General features: G+C 39.3%; 1 protein-coding gene across 1 annotated transcript; it reads left to right on the top strand.

Annotated features, from left to right (window-relative positions):
* Positions 1-9668: 9668 nt before the first annotated feature.
* tmem106ba (transmembrane protein 106Ba) lies at positions 9669-20069 on the top strand. Its single transcript, XM_034697711.1, has 8 exons — positions 9669-9798; positions 12198-12399; positions 13932-13995; positions 14080-14239; positions 15879-16019; positions 16474-16523; positions 16597-16650; positions 18502-20069. The coding sequence occupies exons 2-8, from the start codon at positions 12210-12212 to the stop codon at positions 18617-18619; spliced, it is 777 nt and encodes a 258-aa protein (XP_034553602.1). The 5' UTR covers positions 9669-9798; positions 12198-12209; the 3' UTR covers positions 18620-20069.
* The last annotated feature ends 1665 nt before the right edge of the window (positions 20070-21734 follow it).

Below are 21734 nucleotides of genomic sequence, written 5' to 3'. Positions count from 1 at the left end.
GATTCTTTACTGAAGCTTCTGCTATACAATGTGTTTTCATGCGTATTGTCGTCCCCAAATACAGAAAGTGAAATAAGAAAATAATGAATGCTGTTGTTGCAGCTCCTGTTATCTCCACAAACACGATTATTTCATTTTTTTTTAACAGATAGAAAAAGCATTCTTCCATCTGATGAACAGAAAAACAACCAAAGTGAAAGCATCAGCGGCGCTGTGCTGGAGGAAATTGATTGCAGCATATATCTCCTTAAATGTAGCCTCATACAAAAATGCTCTTTCAAGCTTTCAGATTCAGCCTGTAACAACGTCCTCGCATGCACACAGTCAGTGTTCTTATCTTTGATGTCACCGTGAAATAAAGATGGAAGAAAAGAGCCTTCAAACTCCAAAAAAACTAGCACCCACTCTGATCCCCTGTCTGCTAATTTCATTCAGTAACAGAAAACATCACTCGTTTTGTAAAATGGGGGATTCAATTTGTTCTACAGATTTAGGAAAATCAGACATCATGTACTGTCGCACGGTGGATTTTTTTCATCCTTTTCTCGATGCGCGCTTCTTCCTGCTGCGTGAAATGTCTGCTGAGTTCCTGTGCAAAATAAATCCTCATGCTGCCGGGTCCGACCATGATGAATCCCTGTTAAATTCTCTTCAATGTGCTATGTTACCATGCTAAAGCTTTTTTTTTTTTATATGGCCCTTGTTGAGTGTGGAGCATTCCTGTGTGGAATCCATTTGAAAACAGCAGGATTTTGTGTTGGGTAATCCAGCTTTATGATAATTATTGGGATGATTCAACTCTGGCGACGTATTTGAACCCAGAGAAACACCCAGGATGAATAATAATGAAGCTGCCACTCGCCTGAGCACACTGAATATCAGCTATTTATTCCATCAGAATCAGAATCAGAAATACTTGATTTATCCCAGGGGGAAATTCAGTCAGTAGAGTTGCTCCTATACACAATAAATAAAAATATCAAATAACATTAATAGAAGAAAGTAATTAATAAGATATAAATACAAATACACTAAAAATAATGATAATAAAATAATGTAAAGAAGACAGAATAAGCTATGTAGAAAATAAATATATGGTTGAAGTCCCCGGAGATCAGGAAGAGGGCCCTCTGGTGGTCTGTCTGGAGTCTGGTTATGGCAGCGTTGAGAACGTTGGATGCCGTAGTCGCGTTGGCAGAGTGGGGATGTAATGTAGTGGGGTGGCAGTAGCTCTGTCCATAGGGGCTTGGCTTGGCAACCGGAGGGTCGCCGGTTCGAGTCCCAGCATGGACAAAGTTTGGCAAGTGGACCGGTGGCCGAAGAGGTGCTGGTTCACTTGCCTGGGCACTGCTGAGGTGCCCCTGAGCAAGGCACCAAACCCCCCCACTGGGGTGCGCTGGTTGATGGCAGCATCCTCAATCTGACAAGTCCATGTCCACTGCATGTTTGTGCATAATTAATAATAATTGTATGTCTATACACCAAACTGTGCTTGTAGCATGACCAAAAAATAACACGAGTGGAAAAATTGAATTCCCCCCCCTGGAGATTAATAAAGTGCGTTTCTTCTTCTTCTTAAAGAGCTACCAGTGTGAGATATGGGATCTCCCTGTGCAGATTATATGGTCTGAGGCCCACAGTGCTCTCGGTCCTATCCCGGTCTGCCAGAACAGTCTGGAAGCCGCCAATGGAGACGTTGTCAGGAGTATCCTGATGCAGCCACACTTCTTTAAAGCACACCATGCTACATTCCCGAAACTCAGTCTGACTCCTGGTTAGTCCTGTTAGCTCGTCCATCTTATTAGCCAGAGGTCTCACGTTGCCCATGATGAAAGAGGAGAGACACGGCTTCTATCTCCTCTCCATAAACCTCTGTCTTCTTCTACCAGCTCTCCTCCCTCGTAGCTCTATGCCTCCTCTGCCTCCATGTTTCCCAAATCTCCAGAGCTCCGCAGGAACATCCAGCGGCCCGAGCCGACGAGCCGGCCGGCTTCAGCTCAACCAGCCGAGCATGAGTAAAAACAACAACAAAGCGGGGTTGCCAGGCAACAGTAATGTGTGAAAAACAGTCCACAACTCTCACCAACGGAAGGCCAAGAGAGGTCACAACTTCAACAAAGTTTGATGAAGAAAGAGAAGAAAAATCAGAAAGAAGAATAAACGAATAGGAGCGACTAACAGGCGGCATGCACCATCCATCATTCTCTAGTCTTTCACACTGATAATACGAGATAGAGATCAAGTGAATTCACTTAAAGGGTTGTTAATACTCTGCCTAAGAGCTCAGTCTTAACTGTTTGCTTTCACTGCCAGGGCTCTGTGCACAACAGGTTTACACCTCAGGTTTAGGAGCTCAGTAATTCCCTATTTAATCAAAGAGGCTTGGTATATGTGCTATCATATGTTTGATCAAGCCTTATAACTCAAGTGGCCTTGCACTGTGAAGCTGTAAATTACTGTAATAAACCACAAGAGGCCTGTCAATGAAATGTGAAGTGCATGCTTTCACTAGAAGAGGAAAACACTTGCAGAAACTCAGTGCGTCACCACTCCAAGGATCTGGGGTTTTTTTATTTTTAGGTTAAGAACAAGTTGACACCAGACATCAAATACTATGAGCGGGAAATATCCTCCACTTCACCTCAGCAATATGGAGTTTTTTACACATTCCCTGTGAAAAGCGTGCCTCTGGTTTGAAGTGCTGACACCTGAAGTAGGCTGACGTGTCCTCACCACTCACTCCCTCTTATCAGGGACACACAGGCAGCTTCCTCACACAGCACACCGGACCGGCACTGCTGCTGCTGCTTATGCTGCTGCTGCTTTTAACCTGCTTCCTCAGACTGCTGCTGCTGCTGAGGTGTTTTCATATGCCTCACGGTGATTCAGAACGAATTAGTCTTTTCTGTGTACTACACGACTGTCCCGGCGCTGTGATAGGCAGCGACAGGAGAGGATTCTGAGATTAGAAAAGGACTCTCGACCCACTGAACAGATTCAAAGCGCTGCGTTTATAACAAGCAGCATAACAAGGTATTTCCCTCAGAGGTTAGATGTTAGACCTTGATGCCTCAGTAAACAGTCTGCTTTGTTGGGAGTCGTACACTCAGATCAGTTTGCATTGTTAAACACTTTCTATTTTAAGTGTCTGCTGAGGTTTTTGGCGCTCTGAGAATCCAGAAGGTGAACTCATAAGTCAGAGAGATGAGGGGAAAAACTCTGGACACGTTTCACTCCCAATGGCTGCCATTTGGCCACGGAGTCAAAGAGTAGAGACATCCACAGCTCAGAACTTTCACTTTAAGTCATCCTGATAAAACGGAATTTAATTCTGTCGAGCAAACAGGCCAGTAGATATCTGAGGGAGAGGAAGTTCACCTCGTTCACTCAGCAGCCATTTTTACCCCGACATCACTCTCAGGCTGATATTAGAGGAGAGTTTCAGGTTCATCAGTTAGTAGTTAGTTAGTGATGGAACAACTTTCTACCAATTCACAACTTCCTGTTTGATCTGTAGTGGTAAAGACAGCTGGTAGGGGGAACCAAGGGGAACAGCGAGCCATGCTGAACACCATATTTGACTCATTGACTACTGTTAGCATCACCCACCTCCAGGCTGACGACACTGTTCAATAATGTTACAGGGTACTTTGGGAAAGGTGTAAACTCCCAGCTTTCAGTAATGAATAGCACCAACTCTTTGTTGGTCTAGAACAGGGAGCAAGGGGTGAAGTTCGCCATCCATGTTAAGCACAATGAGTTGCACAGAAGTGTCGGTGAAGTTGGATAAATTCTCTTCGGGACCTCATGTGATTACGAAAAGCCAGGAGTAACACCAGCAAGCATGTTACGTTGTCCGCCATCGTTGTTATTGTGAGTTTGCACTAGTGCTGCTGGGAAAAGTGGTCACGTAGAAGTTGAATTGTATTCTATTTCTCTCTTGTCAATTGTACCAACCCCTGTTTTGTTGTTGTTGTTGTTGTTGTCGTCATCGTCAAGTTGGTTGTCTGTCTGACTGTCCGTGGGTTTTTACTTTTGAATTATTCATGTTTTGTTGTATATTTTGTATTGTACAGTTTTCTATTTGTGAATGTCTGTTTTGGACCCCCTCTAAAACAAGATGACACATCTCATGGGGTTTATCCTAATAAGTTTCTTCAGAAGTGACGTCATGCGGCTCGTGAGGGTGGAAAAACAAACTGGTGCCGAGTTGCTTCGCAAATTGTACCAGCTCCGAACCAGCACCAGCACCAGCCTGGAACTACAACCAGGTTCACGTTGGTCGAAAAGAGGTATTTGTGCAACAGTGGGTTCATAGATGTGTAGTTTTACTTTAAATATGTCCCAATGGCTTTAGAGATTTACATTATCCACTTTCATTGTCATTGTTTTTAGTAAACACAGGTCAACATACGGCTGTTAGAATCACTGATTATTTAGTTTGGTTGTGTTTTTGTCTCCTTTAAAGCCTGAAGGCCAAATCGTCTGTTCAGTGCACTGCAGACGGAAGAACACATCTGTCATGTTCATTTATAGAGCTGTGGGTAATACACTAACAAGTACCTCATCAGACCCTACTTCAAAAACAAGGACTATCCCTTTAATATTTGTAATATTATAGGCACAAAATAATCAATCAATCTTTATTTGTATAGCGCCAAATCACAACAAACGTTATCTCAAGACATTTTTACAAACATAGCAGGTCTAGCCAATACTCTTTGTTATATTATTAACAAAGACCAAACATCAAGACAGGATAAGACTCAGTCTGATCTCATCTTAATCCACCATGAGCATTGCATCTGGCAGTATTTAGAAAGTTACAGCGTTTAGGAAAAACTTCCTTTTAACAGGCAGAAACCTCGAGCAGAACCAGACTCATGTTAGACAGACATCTGCCTCGATCGAGGTGGGGTTGGAAATACTGCTCATATGTTGCGTCTAAGCTATAGTGCATCCACCTGCCATTAGTCGGGGCTGCAGCTAATCAAGCTGGCAGATAATGTAACAAGCATGAGTGGATGTTGGAACCTGCAAGGGGGATCTGAGGCTGGTGGTGCTAGCTCTGCTAGTGTTAGCCAAACTTGGCAAACAGATTTGGCATAGTTTACCTGCAGACTATGTGATCCAGTGTTTGGATGCGTTGAATCAGTTGTGCTCAATTTTGATTTTTTTTCGGAGTGTTTCCTCACCATTAGGCTGGTCAGTTAGCCGTGAAAATTACTAGGAGATGAGTCATACCTAGTCAACTTGTTAATTCGATAAATGTCAAATGCTTTGAAAGGATATAATTCAGCATTAAAAGAAAGAGGACAAAGAAGAAATGATCAAATGTTGTGATCATAATTTCCTGAGAACACAGCAATCATCTTAGGTTTCAGTTCTACGATCCTTTTGCAATTCCTGCAGTTGCAGCGTGTTCCTGCAGTGTACTAACAAAAGTATTTTCATTGAGCCAGAACCACAATGTGATGCAAACCCACAGCAAGAAAAAATCACAACACCCTCACCTTATGGCTTTAGGATGAGGAAAAAACTGGCACCAGTCCAAAGCAATAGTTCACATGCTTCGAAAGCAGAAAATGAAATGATGAAAAAGCACAGTCTGCACTGACACTTTCAACTAGCTCTTCACTGGAATGAACATCAGAGAAAGAAGGAGTACAATCTTGGCTAACACATCAGGGAATGCAAATCAAACCTTCACAATCTGTAACCTGCTGGGATGAAGGATCACACAGCCAGAGAACTTCCCACAATGCTTGAGATCAGGGAAACAATCTGCAGCGATGGCCTCCTTTAGATGTAACTGGAGCTCTGAACAATAGCTGGTTTCCTGCCAAAGAGCCTTGTGATTTGACAAACCCACCACCACCTACTGATACATAGCAGGTGGTGATTCCAACCCAGTTAATGAGGAGGGATTCAGATCCCAAATGCTTGTGTGTGTGCAGCAGGATATCAGTATTACACGTCTTTTGGATGAAAATATCAGCGCTTACAAGTTCAACAACAAGTTAATGTTCCTTGTTGGTAAATTACTGTTAAACTCTCTGTAGTGTTAGTTCATAAAGCCTTTGAAAACACTGGGAATGCACATCATGGAAACACATTTCCACTCAAGATGCAAATCCGTGTTTACAGGGACATTCAGAGCTGATGCTGATTTCTGTCATTTAGCACGGGCTTTATGACTAACCTGTTGACCATGCCAAGTAGGTCATTATCAAAGCCAACCTGTGTCAAACAGCATTCATTTCTATTTTTAGCATATTTTCAGAGTTAATACCAGATGGTTCCTGCATACAGCGATGTACAATGACTGAGTCACCGACTGAGACCAGTGTGGGAAATGAAAACCTGTTTTGGCCTAAATCATTTAATCCATCTGGAACTTGAAACTAATTGATGTTTTTTTAAATGTCAACTTGACCCCGGTCAGCGTTCGCCGCGCTGCAGAAGAATAACAGGTTATTATTCTTATTAGTCATTTCCGTTTGTCCCTTCCTCTGAGCAGGGCAGGTTCTGCATTATTCAGAGCAGTCCCTCTGAAATCATAGAGATTAAATAGATTAAGATAAATCTGTTATGACAATAATTTGATGTTTGCTCACAGGCATTAATGACTGTGTTGTTGTTGTTGTTGTTGACGATGAGAGGAGTCTTCTCCTTGGTGCAGCTGAATCATGCATTCACACATGGCAGCACACTGCCATCGCCTGGCCGAGGGGAGGAAGAACCACGCACGGTGACTGACTGCACACGCTCATGTCACCAAAAGAAAGAAGTAAAGCTGTGTTCTGGAGATACAAGTCTGCTGACATGTTCAACTTTACAATCTGTGGAGTATTTTGGAGCTAAATCATGGTGCTCCATTATTCAGAGGGCCTTGTTTAAAGGTTTATGATAAAATACAGTCATCAAAAAATTTACTTAATCTTTCTATTTGAGCATATTTGTGTAGCTGTTGTGCCTTAAATGTGATTTAATGATTTTAAAAACATGTTAATGATTTTTAAAACTGTAAAAACAGACTTTCAATTTATTTTAAGAATGCACTGCTATGATCTCACATTCATCCGCACGGTAAGGGGCAAAAAAAGGGTAATAACATTGATCAAAATTAAGAACCTTGTCTAAATAAAAGTCTTGTGAAACCAAGTTAATGTTTTCCTTTCACTATCAAACCCTTTACCTATTTCCTGAGATTGAGTTTCCCCTGAGGTGGATCTGATTTTGACAGCTTAATGGATTCATGTGGTGAATTAGAGTAATTAAGAGTGACAATGGTGGTGGTTGTGGAAAAACTTGCTCTCCGTGGAAACCTCTGAGACGTGTTGCTGTCAGATGACACAATTTTCCAGGAACAGCATGCAGTCATCCTACATGCATGACGCTGACTGGTTCACCTTATAGTGGACAAAGTTTACAAACTCCGGCGGGGACACCTCTCGGTATGAGGAGAAGGTTGATTATTAACTCCAAACTGTGTCAGCGGGACACTGGAGGTGGAAACATTGATATCTGGGTCACAAACAAGAACAGACGAAGCAGGTCGATTTCCCCTCTGGCTCATAACTGAGCGTTTGTTTAAAATCATCTATGGCCTGCTATCCGTATTATTTACAGTAAACTAACAGCATTTTGTGGATTATTTTGTTCTCAATGTCCAACTACAATGTGTCTACATTCAACATTAGTGTGTATACAGAACACATTTTGATTATACTGATATACCATATCTGTTCTGCATCTCTTCCATCTGCAGCTTTAAGTGTTTAATCAAGTTTCAGAAGAACTTCTGTGTCAGAAAACTTATTTCTGAGGGATTTGAATGATTGTATTTTTTCTCTTTATGTTGCCACTTAGTGCATTTAAGTGACAAATATCTTAATGTTTACTGCTTCATAAAATCTACAGCTTTTAGTATTTTTACTCTGCAGAAAAGGCGTTTACATATCACACATATGAGAAAAATCTTAAATATTTCTCATATTTCACAACTAAACCGTAAGGTGCTTGTTATATTATTTATTTTACATTATTTCATTTTTTAAATTGTGTTATTAATTAGATCTTATCATCTTAAGATTTTAACAGATTACCCCTCAGCATTTTAACATTTTATTCTGTTTTACGTTGCTGTATTTACTTTTAGTGTAGAATCTTAGTTTCTTTCACTGGTTTAATCTTTTAGTGTTGATCCTATCAATTCATTTAAATTTCAAGTTTTAACATCTTATTTCACCTCCAGTGTTTCCTCATTAAGATAACTCATTCAGCAACTTATTTTTTATTTTGCATGTATTTATTTATTTTATTTTTATCATTTTTATTATTATTATTTCTGCATATATCATGTTGTTAAGCTTACATATGGATTGTGGAGTGGGTTTGGGGTCAGAGCTGTGGTTTGGATTGGGATGGAGGTCTTTTTATTTATTCTAATACTTTTAATTTATTTAATTTACATTATTTTATGAACAGCACTTCATGTTACAATATCATTGTATGAAAAGCGCTTTACAAATAAAGTCTGACTGATTGTGTCCATGGCTAGATGTTTAAATGCTGATTAAGCAAAAATAAATAAAGTTAAATAATCCAACAATAATATAAATGTTTGTATTATAACTTGGGCGCAATCCAAGTATTTACATTTACTTAAATAATTAAGTTGAGGTTTGAGATGTATAAAATCTTGATGTATCATTATTTATGGATATGCTAATTTTATTTTATATGCTTAACCTGTTGTATAAAGTTGCTTGCCGTGAACATACTAGTGTTATTTATATTTTGTGTCTTCATTTTGACCTTCACCTGATGCAGCATTAACGTGATGCACACATTAATGCATCCATTATGATAATCCAATAATAAATATCACGTTATTCTGAAATGTGCAGCTCCATGCAGACTATATTTACTGTAAGCATGAAGATGTGTTGATGCAATACTTTCATACTTTACTTGTGTAACTCAACTTTATTTACATAGCACCTTTCATACATATAAATATGCAGCCCCAAAGTGCTTCACAGAATAACAGAGACAGAAATATTAAATTATAAAAGGCATGATTATAAATAAAATACTTAAAAATAAAATCAATACAGTAAAATTGATAAAATAAGTACTAGTGGAAAGAAAAGTTAAAAATAAGGTAGCGTTAGTTGAGGTTTGAGATGTAAAAAATCTTGATGTGTCATTATTTATGGATAACCTAATTTTATTTTATATGCTTAACATGTTGTATACTGTTGCTTGCCGTGAACATACTAGAGTTATTTCTATTTTCTGTCTTCATTTTGATTTTGTGAATTATGATGATTTGTTTGTGTATTGTAAAGCACTTTATAACCTCGGCCTTGAAAGGTGCTTTATAAACTAACTTATTATTATTTATTTATTTATTTTTATAATTTAATTACTATTGCATTTTTCTTTTTTTCATTTTACTATTACTATTTATTTATTTATTTTTATTTAATTTTACATTTGGTTAGTAAAGATTATTTTTTTACTTCTCTTACATTAATAAAAAAAAATTCTGTTATTTCTTCTGTTATTTTTAATCTTCTCCTCCATGTCTGTGTGTCTGTTGTGTCCTGTCACAGTGATAAACGGTCCATGTGTCGTTGAGCGGTGGAAACAGGCAGATCCCTTATCATGACGCTGACCAATCAGGAGAGGAGGGGGCGTGTCCTTGGGCTCCATTCTTCACTGAGCTGAGAACACAACAACAAGCGGAGACAACACGAATGGCTGAAGTCTGAATAAAACATTAAACAGGTAAGATGTTTAAAAACTAAAACAATGCTCGGATTTAATGGATGTAGAATATTTAAAGGTGGGATGATTTATGTGTCTGTCTCGAGCACCGCAGGATGTTCTGCAGAGCGACTGTTAGTCTTTTTATTTAATATAAATCATAATAACATGTTGTCATGAGATCCTGTGTGTCTCAAAGTGTAAAAATAAACCTGTTAATTCAGAATGTGGACTCCAGTGGGACAGATGAAGGCGTTGTGAGTGTGTTAGTGAGGCCGGTACGTTGTGTTCTAGGCTGAGGCTGGGCTCAGTGGCATGGCGGCCTGTCTCTGTTTAACATGTTACAAAAGGCATCCTGCAGGCTGACAGGGAGAGACCTGCAGTGTGCTGGACTGTTTTCAGCCTTTAGATCCTTATAGTAATCTCTGCTGATACAGTTTTTATCAACAGGACTGTTTATCCTCATAAAGAGAGGATGATCTGATTATTCTAACTCTAATAAAGTGTGTTGTTAAAGCTTGGGCCTGCTCTACAGCAGGGCGCAGGAACTGGATGTACATTCACTCCAACATGAGACACAGTGTTATTGTTAATTATCCCTACTTAACTGGGTCTCTTCCTCCAATTTACACCTAAATACCACATTATTTTAGAAGAGTATAAACATGTTAAAATGAAAAATGTATCCTTTTAGTATGGGAATGGTGTATACACAGCAACATGTGAATAAATTAAATAGAACCCCACCTTCACCAGATGCAGCATTAAAGTGATGCACACATTAATGCATCCATTATGATAATCCGATCATAAATAGCATGTTATTCTGAAATGTGCAGCTGCATACAGACTTTATTTACTGTAAGCATGAAGATGTGTTGATGCAATACTTTCATACTTTACTTGTGTAACTCAACTCAATTCAATATCTATAAAAAGCACTTTTTTAATAATGTCTGACTGATTGTGTCCATGGCTATATTTCTAAATGCGGATTAAGCAAAAATAAATAAAATCAAATAATCCAACAATAAGATAAATGTTTGTATTATAACTTGGGCACAATCCAACTATTTACATTTACTTAAATATTTAAGTTGAGGTTTGAGATGTATAAAATCTTGATGTATCATTATTTATGGATAAGCTCATTTTATTTGATATGCTTAACCTGTTGTATAAAGTTGCTTGCCCGTGCACATACTAGTGTTATTTATATTTTGTGTCTTCATTTTGACCTTCACCTGATGCAGCATTAAAGTGATGCACACATTAATGCATCCATTATGATAATCCAATAATAAATATCACATTATTCTGAAATGTGCAGCTCCATGCAGACTATATTTACTGTAAGCATGAAGATGTGTTGATGCAATACTTTCATGCTTTACTTGTGTAACTCAACTTTATTTATATAGCACCTTTCATACATATAAACATGCAGCCCCAAAGTGCTTCACAGAATAACAGAGAGACAGAAATATTAAATTATAAAAGGCATGATTATAAATAAAATACTTAAAAATAAAATCAATACAGTAAAATTGATAAAATAAGTAATAGTGGAAAGAAAAGTTAAAAATAAGGTAGCTTTAACAAGATCAGATGAATATAAGAAATAAAGAGATAAATAAATAATTAAATAAGATATATATATATATGTTAAAGCAATGATTAAAATAATAATAATAATGCAGCTCAGGGCTAAAAATAAATGACTCCAAATTAAAAGCTACATTAAAAAGGTAAGTCTTAAGTTTACTTTTAAAAACACTCAGAGAGCTCGCCGTGTTGATGCCCAGAGGCAGAGAGTTCCATAGTTTAGGGGCGTATAAACAGAAAGCTCTCTGGTTGCTGTAAGATTCATAATGCAGGTTTTTACTTTTGATAAAGTGTTATTGCACTGTGCAATGAGCACTTTAATTATTTAAGATGTATCTTAAGATGTACTTAATTAGTACAAACCTCACATTAAATAAGCTGGTTGTTACATATAGTCTCAAAATGCACAGCAAGACAGAAGCCCTATAAAGTTTGACTTCAATAAGCATAGCTTTTAAATGTTACAGAACTAAAGAGAGAACATTTTGTACTGAAAATGTCACAAAAACCCTGCTAACAGTCATTACGTCATAAAGTCGATTGTTTTCACGCCCTGAATGAATTCAGAAGCGTTTCTAACATGCATAGTAAAGTCCCAACAAAATTTTGATGTGAAGTTTTACAAGCCACTTTGTTTTTCATGGACAGTGCACCAGTTGCAGCCTGTCCTCCTGGGAAATGAGCTCTGGAATCCGTCCAGAACCAATTTCACATTCAGATGCGTGTGTGGCATGTGGTTAGTCAGCACATCCTGCTGCACCAACTGTAAATGGCAGTTCCTCTCTCCTCATGCTATCTTTTGGTGTTGTGTACAGACAGCTGCAGCTATGGGCAAGTCCCAGTCACACTTGGCCAAGCACAAAGACGAGAGTCAGGACGCGCTGACGGGTGCGGGCGACAGTCAGTCAGAAGAGGATGGAAAGAACGGAGACGTTTCTCAGTTCCCTTACGTGGAGTTCACGGGACGAGACAGCGTCACGTGTCCCACATGTCAGGGCACCGGCAGAATCCCCAGAGGTAAAGAAACATGAGTGATTTGAATTATTATCAGTACCTTCTTCATTAACTTTAAGAGAAGTTTTACCACAAATACATGTCTGCAGTCAGCTCACTGTAGAGCTCACTCTCTGTTGTTAACAACATGACAGCTTGCATTTCAGGCTGGTTGAGAACTGAGTTTAACAAGTGAACACGCCTTTAACTACGTGGCACAAGGGGCGTTCAACCGTGCAAAACAGGACCTTTGACAACACATCTCAGCCCAACTTGAGTCAAGTCAAGCTGTAGCTTTTTTTATAGTGAAATTGCAGTGGGAAAAAAGGATATTTTTACAGTTTTATGCATTAAATGTGTACATATTTGTACTTTTCTTTTTTTCTTTTCTTCTTTTTTTGTTTGTGTTTTGGTTTCTCCTCTCCCCTTTATTTATTTTCATTTAATTTAACTTCATTTTATTTTTATTTTGTTTCATCTTCATCTTTTTAGGGAGATTTTTGAACATCTGGCAAGGGACTACAGATGTTATTTATTTATTTTTATTTAACCAGATGAGAACCCATTGAGATCAAGACCTCTTTTACAAGGGCGACCTGGCCAAGAGGTCAGCAGCACATGTCAAAATAAATAGTACAGTTCAATAGAATGGAGCATTTACAGAATTTAAAACCCAAGTATTTAAACACAGTAACAAGTTCTACGGGTTTCCCTTGTGAAGTTACGACCTAGGGGACGTTTTCTGGGGACTCACTTGAGTTAGAGAAAAGCATTAGTTTGGTTTTGTCTGCATTCAAGACCAGTTTTAGTTTCAGCAGACGAGACTGAACAACATTAAAGACTGTAAAAACTCAAAAGCCTGAGTAATTGTAAACTAGCCTTTTGGCTAAATCTGGCATATTTACAAAATGTGAATGAATATGCATGGTCCTTTTAAATTAAAAATAAAATAAATAGACATATTACATTCTAAAATCCTGACAGAAGCATTCAGTTGTTACACCAGACTGCTGGGCTAGAGCCAACACCCTCCAAAGTCCTAGCATAATAATGCAAATGTTGCCTGTACTGATATAAAACTTGTGTTTATACAATCTTCAATAAAACTGCAGATCACAAATGTAGAAATAAATAATAGCATGCAAGAAGAAATGAGAGAAAGCTGAAGTCAAATGGCATTTGGCGTGCCAGTCAATGATTTGAGACAAAGTAAGTCAACTGAGTGACTAAAGTTAAACATCACTTTCCTCTATCAGCTATCTTCATCTTACATTCTTGCAGTTGCTATTTTAGAGAATGGGACTCATGCCACTTTTTCCCAGATCAAACAGCTGCTCTTTATCTAGCATCCCAAACCAGGAATGTGGTCAAACTGCTCCACAGATCTAATTATAGCCAAGAAGTCAATCATCAATGCATAGGATTGTAGTCTGAGATTTGTTAAGGTCAACTTCAAGATAAGGCTGATACTCTTCTTGGGAGTTGTGCTACATGTGGAAATCTAACAACACACTCAAACAAACAGAGAAATGATACCGACTTCCTTTCATCAACAGGTCAGGAGAATCAGCTGGTGGCTCTGATTCCTTACAGCGACCAGAGGCTCAGGCCGAGCAGGACGTGAGTCTCACAGACCAAGTCAGCACAGACTTTGGAGTTATCAGCTGCTTTCAGCGTCTCACTTCTCTTTTCCGTCTCCTGCAGAAAGCTGTATGTCACGATATCAGTGGCCCTGTGCCTGCTGCTGTCCTGTCTGGCTGTCTTCTTTTTGTTCCCTCGCTCTATTGATGTCTCCTACGTGGGGGTGAAGACCGCCTACGTCTCCTACGACCTGGACAAACGAATCGTCTATCTCAACATCACCGTAAGACTGAGCATTCATTTAGATTGACTCTCTACTGTTTATCAGTCTGAGCCTTAAAGCAGCTTAGATCAATACTTTCACATTGATGCTGGAGCACATGACCACATGCATGAGAGAGGGGTTTCTCAAAGTGATGAAAACACCGAGCGATGTCACTTGACTCTGCAGCTCAACTGAGACCTGGTCTGAAGAGCTTAGTTCTGTCTTACAGCTTAGTTATCAGGCCCCCGGCTCACATTACATCAGTGCTGTGTCACTGCTGAAGACAGCGATATCCTCACACATAAAATCTCTCTTTAACACCTTTTATATGTCACTTGTTCAACACTTAACAGCAGCTAGCCAGAGTTTTAACCATCAAGTGGTGAAATGTACTGTCACTCCATCTCTGCTGGATGTGGATTTGCAACATTTTGGTCATTATTTCTACATATCAGCTTCAGATGTGATGAAATTAGGAACGAATTATGTCAGCAGAGTATGAGTTATACAATTCTGTTGTGCAACTGTGAAATTACAAACTGAAGTGTGATTATTTTTATTTTTAATGATTTTTAAAAACAGTGTTTTCTCTGTGTGTTGGCCTTACGTTCACACGTTAAAGTTTTAGGTCACTGAAAACAGAGGTTTTGAAAAACTCCTCCCAAGGTGGAGATTTTTAAAAACTCTGTTCTGTCTGTAATGGTGGGGACAGCTGAAACTGAGGTTTTCGGTCACACTGACATCATTACCTCAACATGTGCATGGCAATAGTTGTTTATGTGTATTGTGCATGCACCATAAATCCAAACGAACTACCAGTCTGTTTATCTCTGCTCTGACCTGTTAGATCTAATTGAATGTTAAAGAAGAAACCTAGCTGTCCTCCTTCATGATATAAGTCATGTTTAATAGTTTTTAATAGGGATGTAAATTTCAAGATTTTCCGTGATCGATCTTTGGAAATGTTAACGATCAATTATCGATTAATCATAAAAAAAAGAAAAATGTGTTTTTTCCCCTGAATCAAATTTTCCTTCACAACATAATGTATATAACTGACAGTATTGAATAGCTAAGGATCGTATTGAGGTGTTCAAAATGTGAACACCCTGAATATCAAAGTGTGGAGCAGGCTCATAATCTCTGCAGACATACAGTCATAAAAGTGAAGGCTCAGACTTCAACAAGGGAACTGAACAGAAACATATTTCAGACTCACAGTGTCCAGTTTTCTGTCTACTCGTTCTTATTGAGAAAAATGAGCATGTGAACGCGGTCAGGTGTCAGCTGGGAGCGCCACTGGGTCATAATCAGTCCTACGGTGGAGAAAAAAAGCGCTCATGGAGACCTGTCACTCAGCTGCAGCCCCCAGCTGAGCATCTCTGCTGTGTGCAACACCTTCAGTCAGCTGATTCACATCCAAACATGCTTTAAACTTAAAACACCTCCCTGATAGATGAACCAAATATGAGACCACATGATGTTTGTTCCATGTGATAGGAAATCAAAACTAAAAAATGTGTTTGAGTAAGTTCTTAACAATCATCCCTAGACATCAACTCTTTACATGTGATGGATGGATGGGTCTGTGAATTAAAACTCTGGAAAGATGGACCCATAATGCCAGATTCTCACAGCTCTGTCTTCTTCCCTGCAGAGCACTCTGAACATCACCAACAACAACTACTACGCCGTGTCTGTGACCAACATCACAGCCCAGGTGCAATTCTCCAAGACGGTGATAGGGAAGACCAAGTTCAGCAACAGCTCAGTGATCATCCCGCTGGATGAGCGGCAGGTACTGTGGGTTAGAATCTCTTCTGCAGAACATGCACAAAGAAAAATCCACACTCACAAATCAAAGACTGTAAAAATGTGCACCAAAGGTTTAAAACACTGAAGTTCTGGTGGACTGCAGCCAATTCATCTTGCACAGGCTACACAACAGCTCATTGTTAAAACCAAAGTAACAAAAGTACCAAGGACCCTCATTCAGCTGGACCCTCAGACTTCTCACATGATCACTGAAATATAATTTCAGTTTTGTTCCTGCAGAAATCCAGACTTCAATCAAGTGTGTAAGCACTGTTTAAGCCTCATTGTCTTTAAGTCTTGTGACATTAACAGAGCTAACGGACCACTGCCCGCTGATCAGGCAGACTTCATGACTTCAACAGAGTTCCTTCTTTTTAATGCATGAATCTGGAATATGTTATCATGTTGTATTTATGTTCTTCTTCTGTGTATTGCAGATTGATTACACAGTTCCCACCACCATCGCTGATGAGATGAGTTATATGTTGTAAGTATCAAAGCATAAAAACATACAGTTGATACTTTGATCGTTCTTCATTACTCATCACTTTGTCTTTCAGTGATTACTGCACCCTGTCCACCATCAAAGTCCACAACATCGTGGTCATGATGCAGTAAGTACACCTCCAACTACAATATCTGATATGCATCTGTTTCTGCACATCACCCGTTCTCTATGTGATCTAATATTTGTTGTGCGATTATCAATCCTGTGAACACACTCCTCCACACTCACATAGTTCCACCCACACACACTGCATGGCTGCAAGAAACAACACAGCCCTGTGTTTGAAGCCCTGCTCAGACCAGCAGGGGGATCTGCAGGGTTTGTTGGGTGCAGCGCTCGCTGACACGTCAATGCTGACATTCAAACAGATTGTCAATGTTACAAAGAAAACATTTCTCTGAATCAGAGTCGAACTCTGCGGTGTTACTTAACCCCCCGTGTGGTCAACGCCAAGTAAAGCTGTAGCAGAGCAACATGAGGATGAATCCCAGAGTATCTGGAGTAGAAAAGAAGCAGCGATTAACATTAAAACTAGCTCTTTTAACAAAGTTGTTTTACATCCAGACCATAATGCTCAAAATGCCTTTTATGAGTGTCTGCTGCAGGCTGCAGTGTGGTGGCTTTAGATGTGTGAAGACTAAAAGAGGAAGCCATCATGTTCTGTTCTCTAGACTCAAAACTAGGATTCTTCTGATGGTCAAAATCTTCCAGAGGTCTTGTAGCCCCCAGAACTATTAACCCTGAACTAAAAGGTTCCTGTGCCCCCATTGTTGTCTGTGTTTCGACTGTGGGCTGAAGTCCAGGGTAGATTGTGCAAATCAGGCCAGTGACGTATGGAGAAAAAAAAAGTAACGTACTACACCACCAGACCAGTAGAGGGCAGTAAAACAAGACCAAAGCCATTCATCACAGATGACACCATAGAAGCAGACGGACAGGCAGGTGTCAGTATGAGCAACACAACAGTTAGCCTGTTAGCATGAAGAGACTCAGCTGGCGCTGTTTTACATGGTGCTATATTTCATCACAGATGGATTCACTGAATCAACACGTGAGAGGAGATAAGCGCGAGTAGCAAAGACGTTTCAACACGGCTTTAAAATTCTTTTGAACTCAAAAAGCCGTGGCAGAGATATACCGGTGTTTTGGTTTAAACAGCGACCCTGTTAACTGGAGACTTTCAGCCGGATGCATCCCTCATAAACGTCTTGAGACGATTATTAAATATCTGATGAGGATATTTTGAAATCTTAATAAAAACTAAACTAGTTTGCATTCCCAGGAACTCCCTCTGTGTTTCAACAGCTGTGTAAACTCCACAAACACTGACACGTTCAGCTGAAGGTCTCCAGTTTACAGGGTCACTTTTAAAACCGGAACACCGGGAGAGACGCATTCACTGTGGGCTGAGAGAAGACTCACTGTTAGAAGCTGCTAAATCAAGAGAATCACAGCTTCTTCTTTTGAAAAGTACACACACATACAAAAAAGATAGAACAAATAAAAACTAATGAAAGAAAGAGAAATCAAGTGAATCACAGATGTGTGTGATGTTATTGTGGACGCCGGGCAGAATAAAAACACTGCGGTTAATCTACCAATCAGACTCGTTCAGCATTGCAGGCCCCGCCTCCTGGAAGTCCCGGGACTTTTGAAAAGTACCCTAGCAGGGGCTTTTCAGGGGGAAGATTATCTACCCCTGAACTAAATTTAGACCCTTGTTCCTCTGGTTGAAATGCACGTAGTTCAGAGGTAAAGTTCCTGCGGTTGAAAAAGCGAGGACACAAGTCACCTTGGACCATCTCCATTACTCATATCTTTATACTGATAAGGACGTTACATTTGCTTCACCTTTGGTCTGAACACACCTTTAGTTAAAGGGAGTGTCCCAGGATTAGTGAGTGAGTCTTACCTTGATGTCTGATGCACAGTGGTTAACCGTGTGCTTCTTTTCCAGGGTCACGGTGACAACATCGTACTTTGGCCACGCGGAGCAGGTCTCCCAGGAGATGTACCAGTACGTGGACTGCGGGGGAAACACCACCACCTTGCGCGGGCATATGCAGGTCTACTAAAGAAGGCAAAGAGAAGGGCACAGATGGGGTGTCACATACTGCTGTGGCCGAGGGACTCACAGAGATGATGGGCTGAATCTCTGCTTAGTGACTATTGAATCATGAACGGGGTCATAATCTTTCTTAAATCAGTCACATGGCTCATCCATTCTTTAACTCCCAACCACTTTCTTCCTTTCACGCGTCAGTTTTTGATGTTCGGAGAGGTATCGGAGGGTAACATGTCAAACAGAGCCGGGTAAAGAAGAGAAATCTTACCTTCCAGAGACAGCGTTTTGCAGGATTCGCCTCGAGGTCTGTTATCATTCTCCACCCTGGTGCCAACAAAGTAAACAGATGATTTATTATTCAGGTTATTGGTTGACATTCCCATCATGTTTACACTGTCACTCCTCAATAATAAAATAAACAGCTAGAAGCAGTAGTTTCTGATATAATGCACTTTAACCCTGCTTTTAGATATTTGAATTCTGAGTGAGTACGTCAGGAATACTGCACTGCTATCACCGTCTACTGTTCAATACCACTTTAACTGAATAACACAACAAACCTGAGAGGCAGGGCGAGCTTCAGACTGAGAAAACCACTGAGCAGCAGGTTCCACACTGCTTCTTTTAAAACCACCATGTCATTCCTCCCTACAGCGTGGCTCCCTTTTTATTTTGATAAATGATATTCATTAGCTCAGTATAGATGACGTTTTATCTTTTCTCCTGTTTTTTGCTTCTTCATGCTCGAGTTCAGGTAGTTCTAGTCTTCTTTATGTATCATTTAAGAGGGTAATTTAAAAGCAAAGTGACTACTGTGAAGACTGTAACATAGTGAGAGTTTGTAAAAGGGATATTTTTAATTTCAGAGATAGCGATAGAAGCAGAGATGTGTACATGTTGATATGAGTTTTCCTTCGGCGTGCTCCATGACATGTTTTAATGACTCTTTCTTTCTTGTGTGAGAGACACTTCCTTCCTTTTAATGAGGCTGTCCTACTTTTGTGGACTGTGGTGTCATTAGCATTAGTGAGTTTTGCACTTTTTCAATACATCTGCTCTGCATCTTAAACATGCTGTCCTTCTTCATTTTTGTTTTTATGATTATGATTGTTACTTTTATCAGGCGGCATCACTTTGAATTGGCTGATGATTAAAGGAGGTGAATAAAATCATGTTCTGATAATGTCATGAACTCAAGGCCCATACCACAGAAATATTACAAACACTCATTCTCTCAGTTTAGAGTTTCTGATCTTTGTTCAAACAGATTAATAAAATGTCATTTTGCAAGTTTTCATAAAGTCAATAATCCGTCGACACATCCTCCAAAGAAAATTGTGGATTAACCTTCTTGATATTTGCTCACAGATGATTTGAATCTCTTTGTTACAACCTCCCTAAAGTGTGTTTTTGTTTCTGATGCATGAAGCTGAAAATAAAGTCAACTTATTTTGAAAGTTTCTTGAGTGTGCCTGTAATATTTTGTGCTCTCACTGGGTGGTGCCCGTTAGACTGATAAACCACGAATTACTCCCTGCAAACACAAGATCCACTCATACAGCAATTTTTCACATCCATCCTTTTCCAGTAAAAAATCATGTTATCTTCAGTTAGATAACTCTGAATTATCGTATTTTTGAAACTTCTTATCCATCAATGTACTCTTTAACACCCCTAGAATTATCTGAAAATGCAACTTTAAAAAGTTGAAAATGGGCAATTTTTAAAAGCTGTTTGGAAGCTAACTTGTTTAGACATTTATGGTGTTTTAAAGAAAAGTGTTCCTAAAACACGCGATGATCTTTCAGAATATAATGCATTGTTTAAGATTTAACAACCCAACATTATAAAAAGCGGTTTAAATGAGCTAACCCTTAATAATCTTCAGCTCTAACGTGTAAAAATACTGTAGTTTTAATACTTATTTAAAAAGTACTGTTGTAATGTTCACAAAAAAATATAGTTTGCAACCAAAAACACAAAATCCTACCTCAAAACACGTCTTTTTAAACTGGCATATTCACTTTGATCACAGTAACCCTTTGCACTGCACTGTTTCCTGTCCTGTTAATTTTATCAATCTAACTTTTACAATGTTGTTCCTTTTAAAACTTTTGTAAGGTAACCTTGTCTGTTTTGAAAGGTGCCAATAAATAAAATGTATTATTATTATTATTATTATTATTATTATTATTATTATTATTATTATTATTATAGAAACCACAGTCTGTAAATGTCCAGAATGACTCCTCTGGGAACGACCTGTTGAATGACTGTACAGAGCAGCTGTGTGAGCGTCATACCCTGTCCCACCACTAGAGGGCGTTAAACATGCTACTAAAGACAATCCACTCAAGTGAAAGAGCCCTAACAACTCCATAGCCTTCTGATTACAGCTTCATCTATTTCAGGGGTTCCCAAAGTGTGTGTCAGGACCCCCTGGGGGATCGCGAGATGTCTTCCCGAATGTTATTAGTGTTTTAAAGTAATATAAAATTGCATATTTCAGCCATTATTTTAAAAATATCAACAGAAATAGTCATGAAATTTTAAATAAAATCTTGCAAATAATAAAATGTAGTGAGTTTTCTGCCTTTTTTGTTGCCAGATGACTCCTGAGGTAATGATAAGAGTGAACATATTAGATGATTAATTCTGTAAGGCAGCTTGTAACACTGTACAGCGTCTCATTAAGTCCATTCTGGAGCTGCAGCAGAAACACAAGATGTCTCCGGTGTATCACGGTATGTTCACATCTGTTGAGCTCATTTAAACATCAGTTCACTTCCTGTCTGAGATCCAAGTCAGTGGTTTGGACCGGAGCTACACCAGGGTACACACATACACAACACACACATACACATTAAGGATGATCAGATTTCCCTCTGTCTAAGCTATGCACTGTGAGCTGACAGTGTCTGCGTTTCTGTATGTTATTAAGGATAAACTGGAGAGAGTGAGCAGAAAAAGGCTTTAGAACCACACAGACAGCACATCCTGTTTGCTCTCAGTCTTCAGATTTCACAGTTCAGACAGCAGCAGAGGAGACATCACATCCAGTGCTGACTTGGTTGTGTTATTGCCATTACAGCAGACCTCCCTCTCACCCCATACTTCATACCTCA

The sequence above is a fragment of the Notolabrus celidotus genome, chromosome 12 (genome assembly GCF_009762535.1).
Source record: "Notolabrus celidotus isolate fNotCel1 chromosome 12, fNotCel1.pri, whole genome shotgun sequence".
Classification (NCBI taxonomy): Eukaryota; Metazoa; Chordata; class Actinopteri; order Labriformes; family Labridae; genus Notolabrus; species Notolabrus celidotus.
Note: the sequence above shows the minus strand (reverse complement) of the source record. Positions and strands in the feature narration are given on the sequence as shown.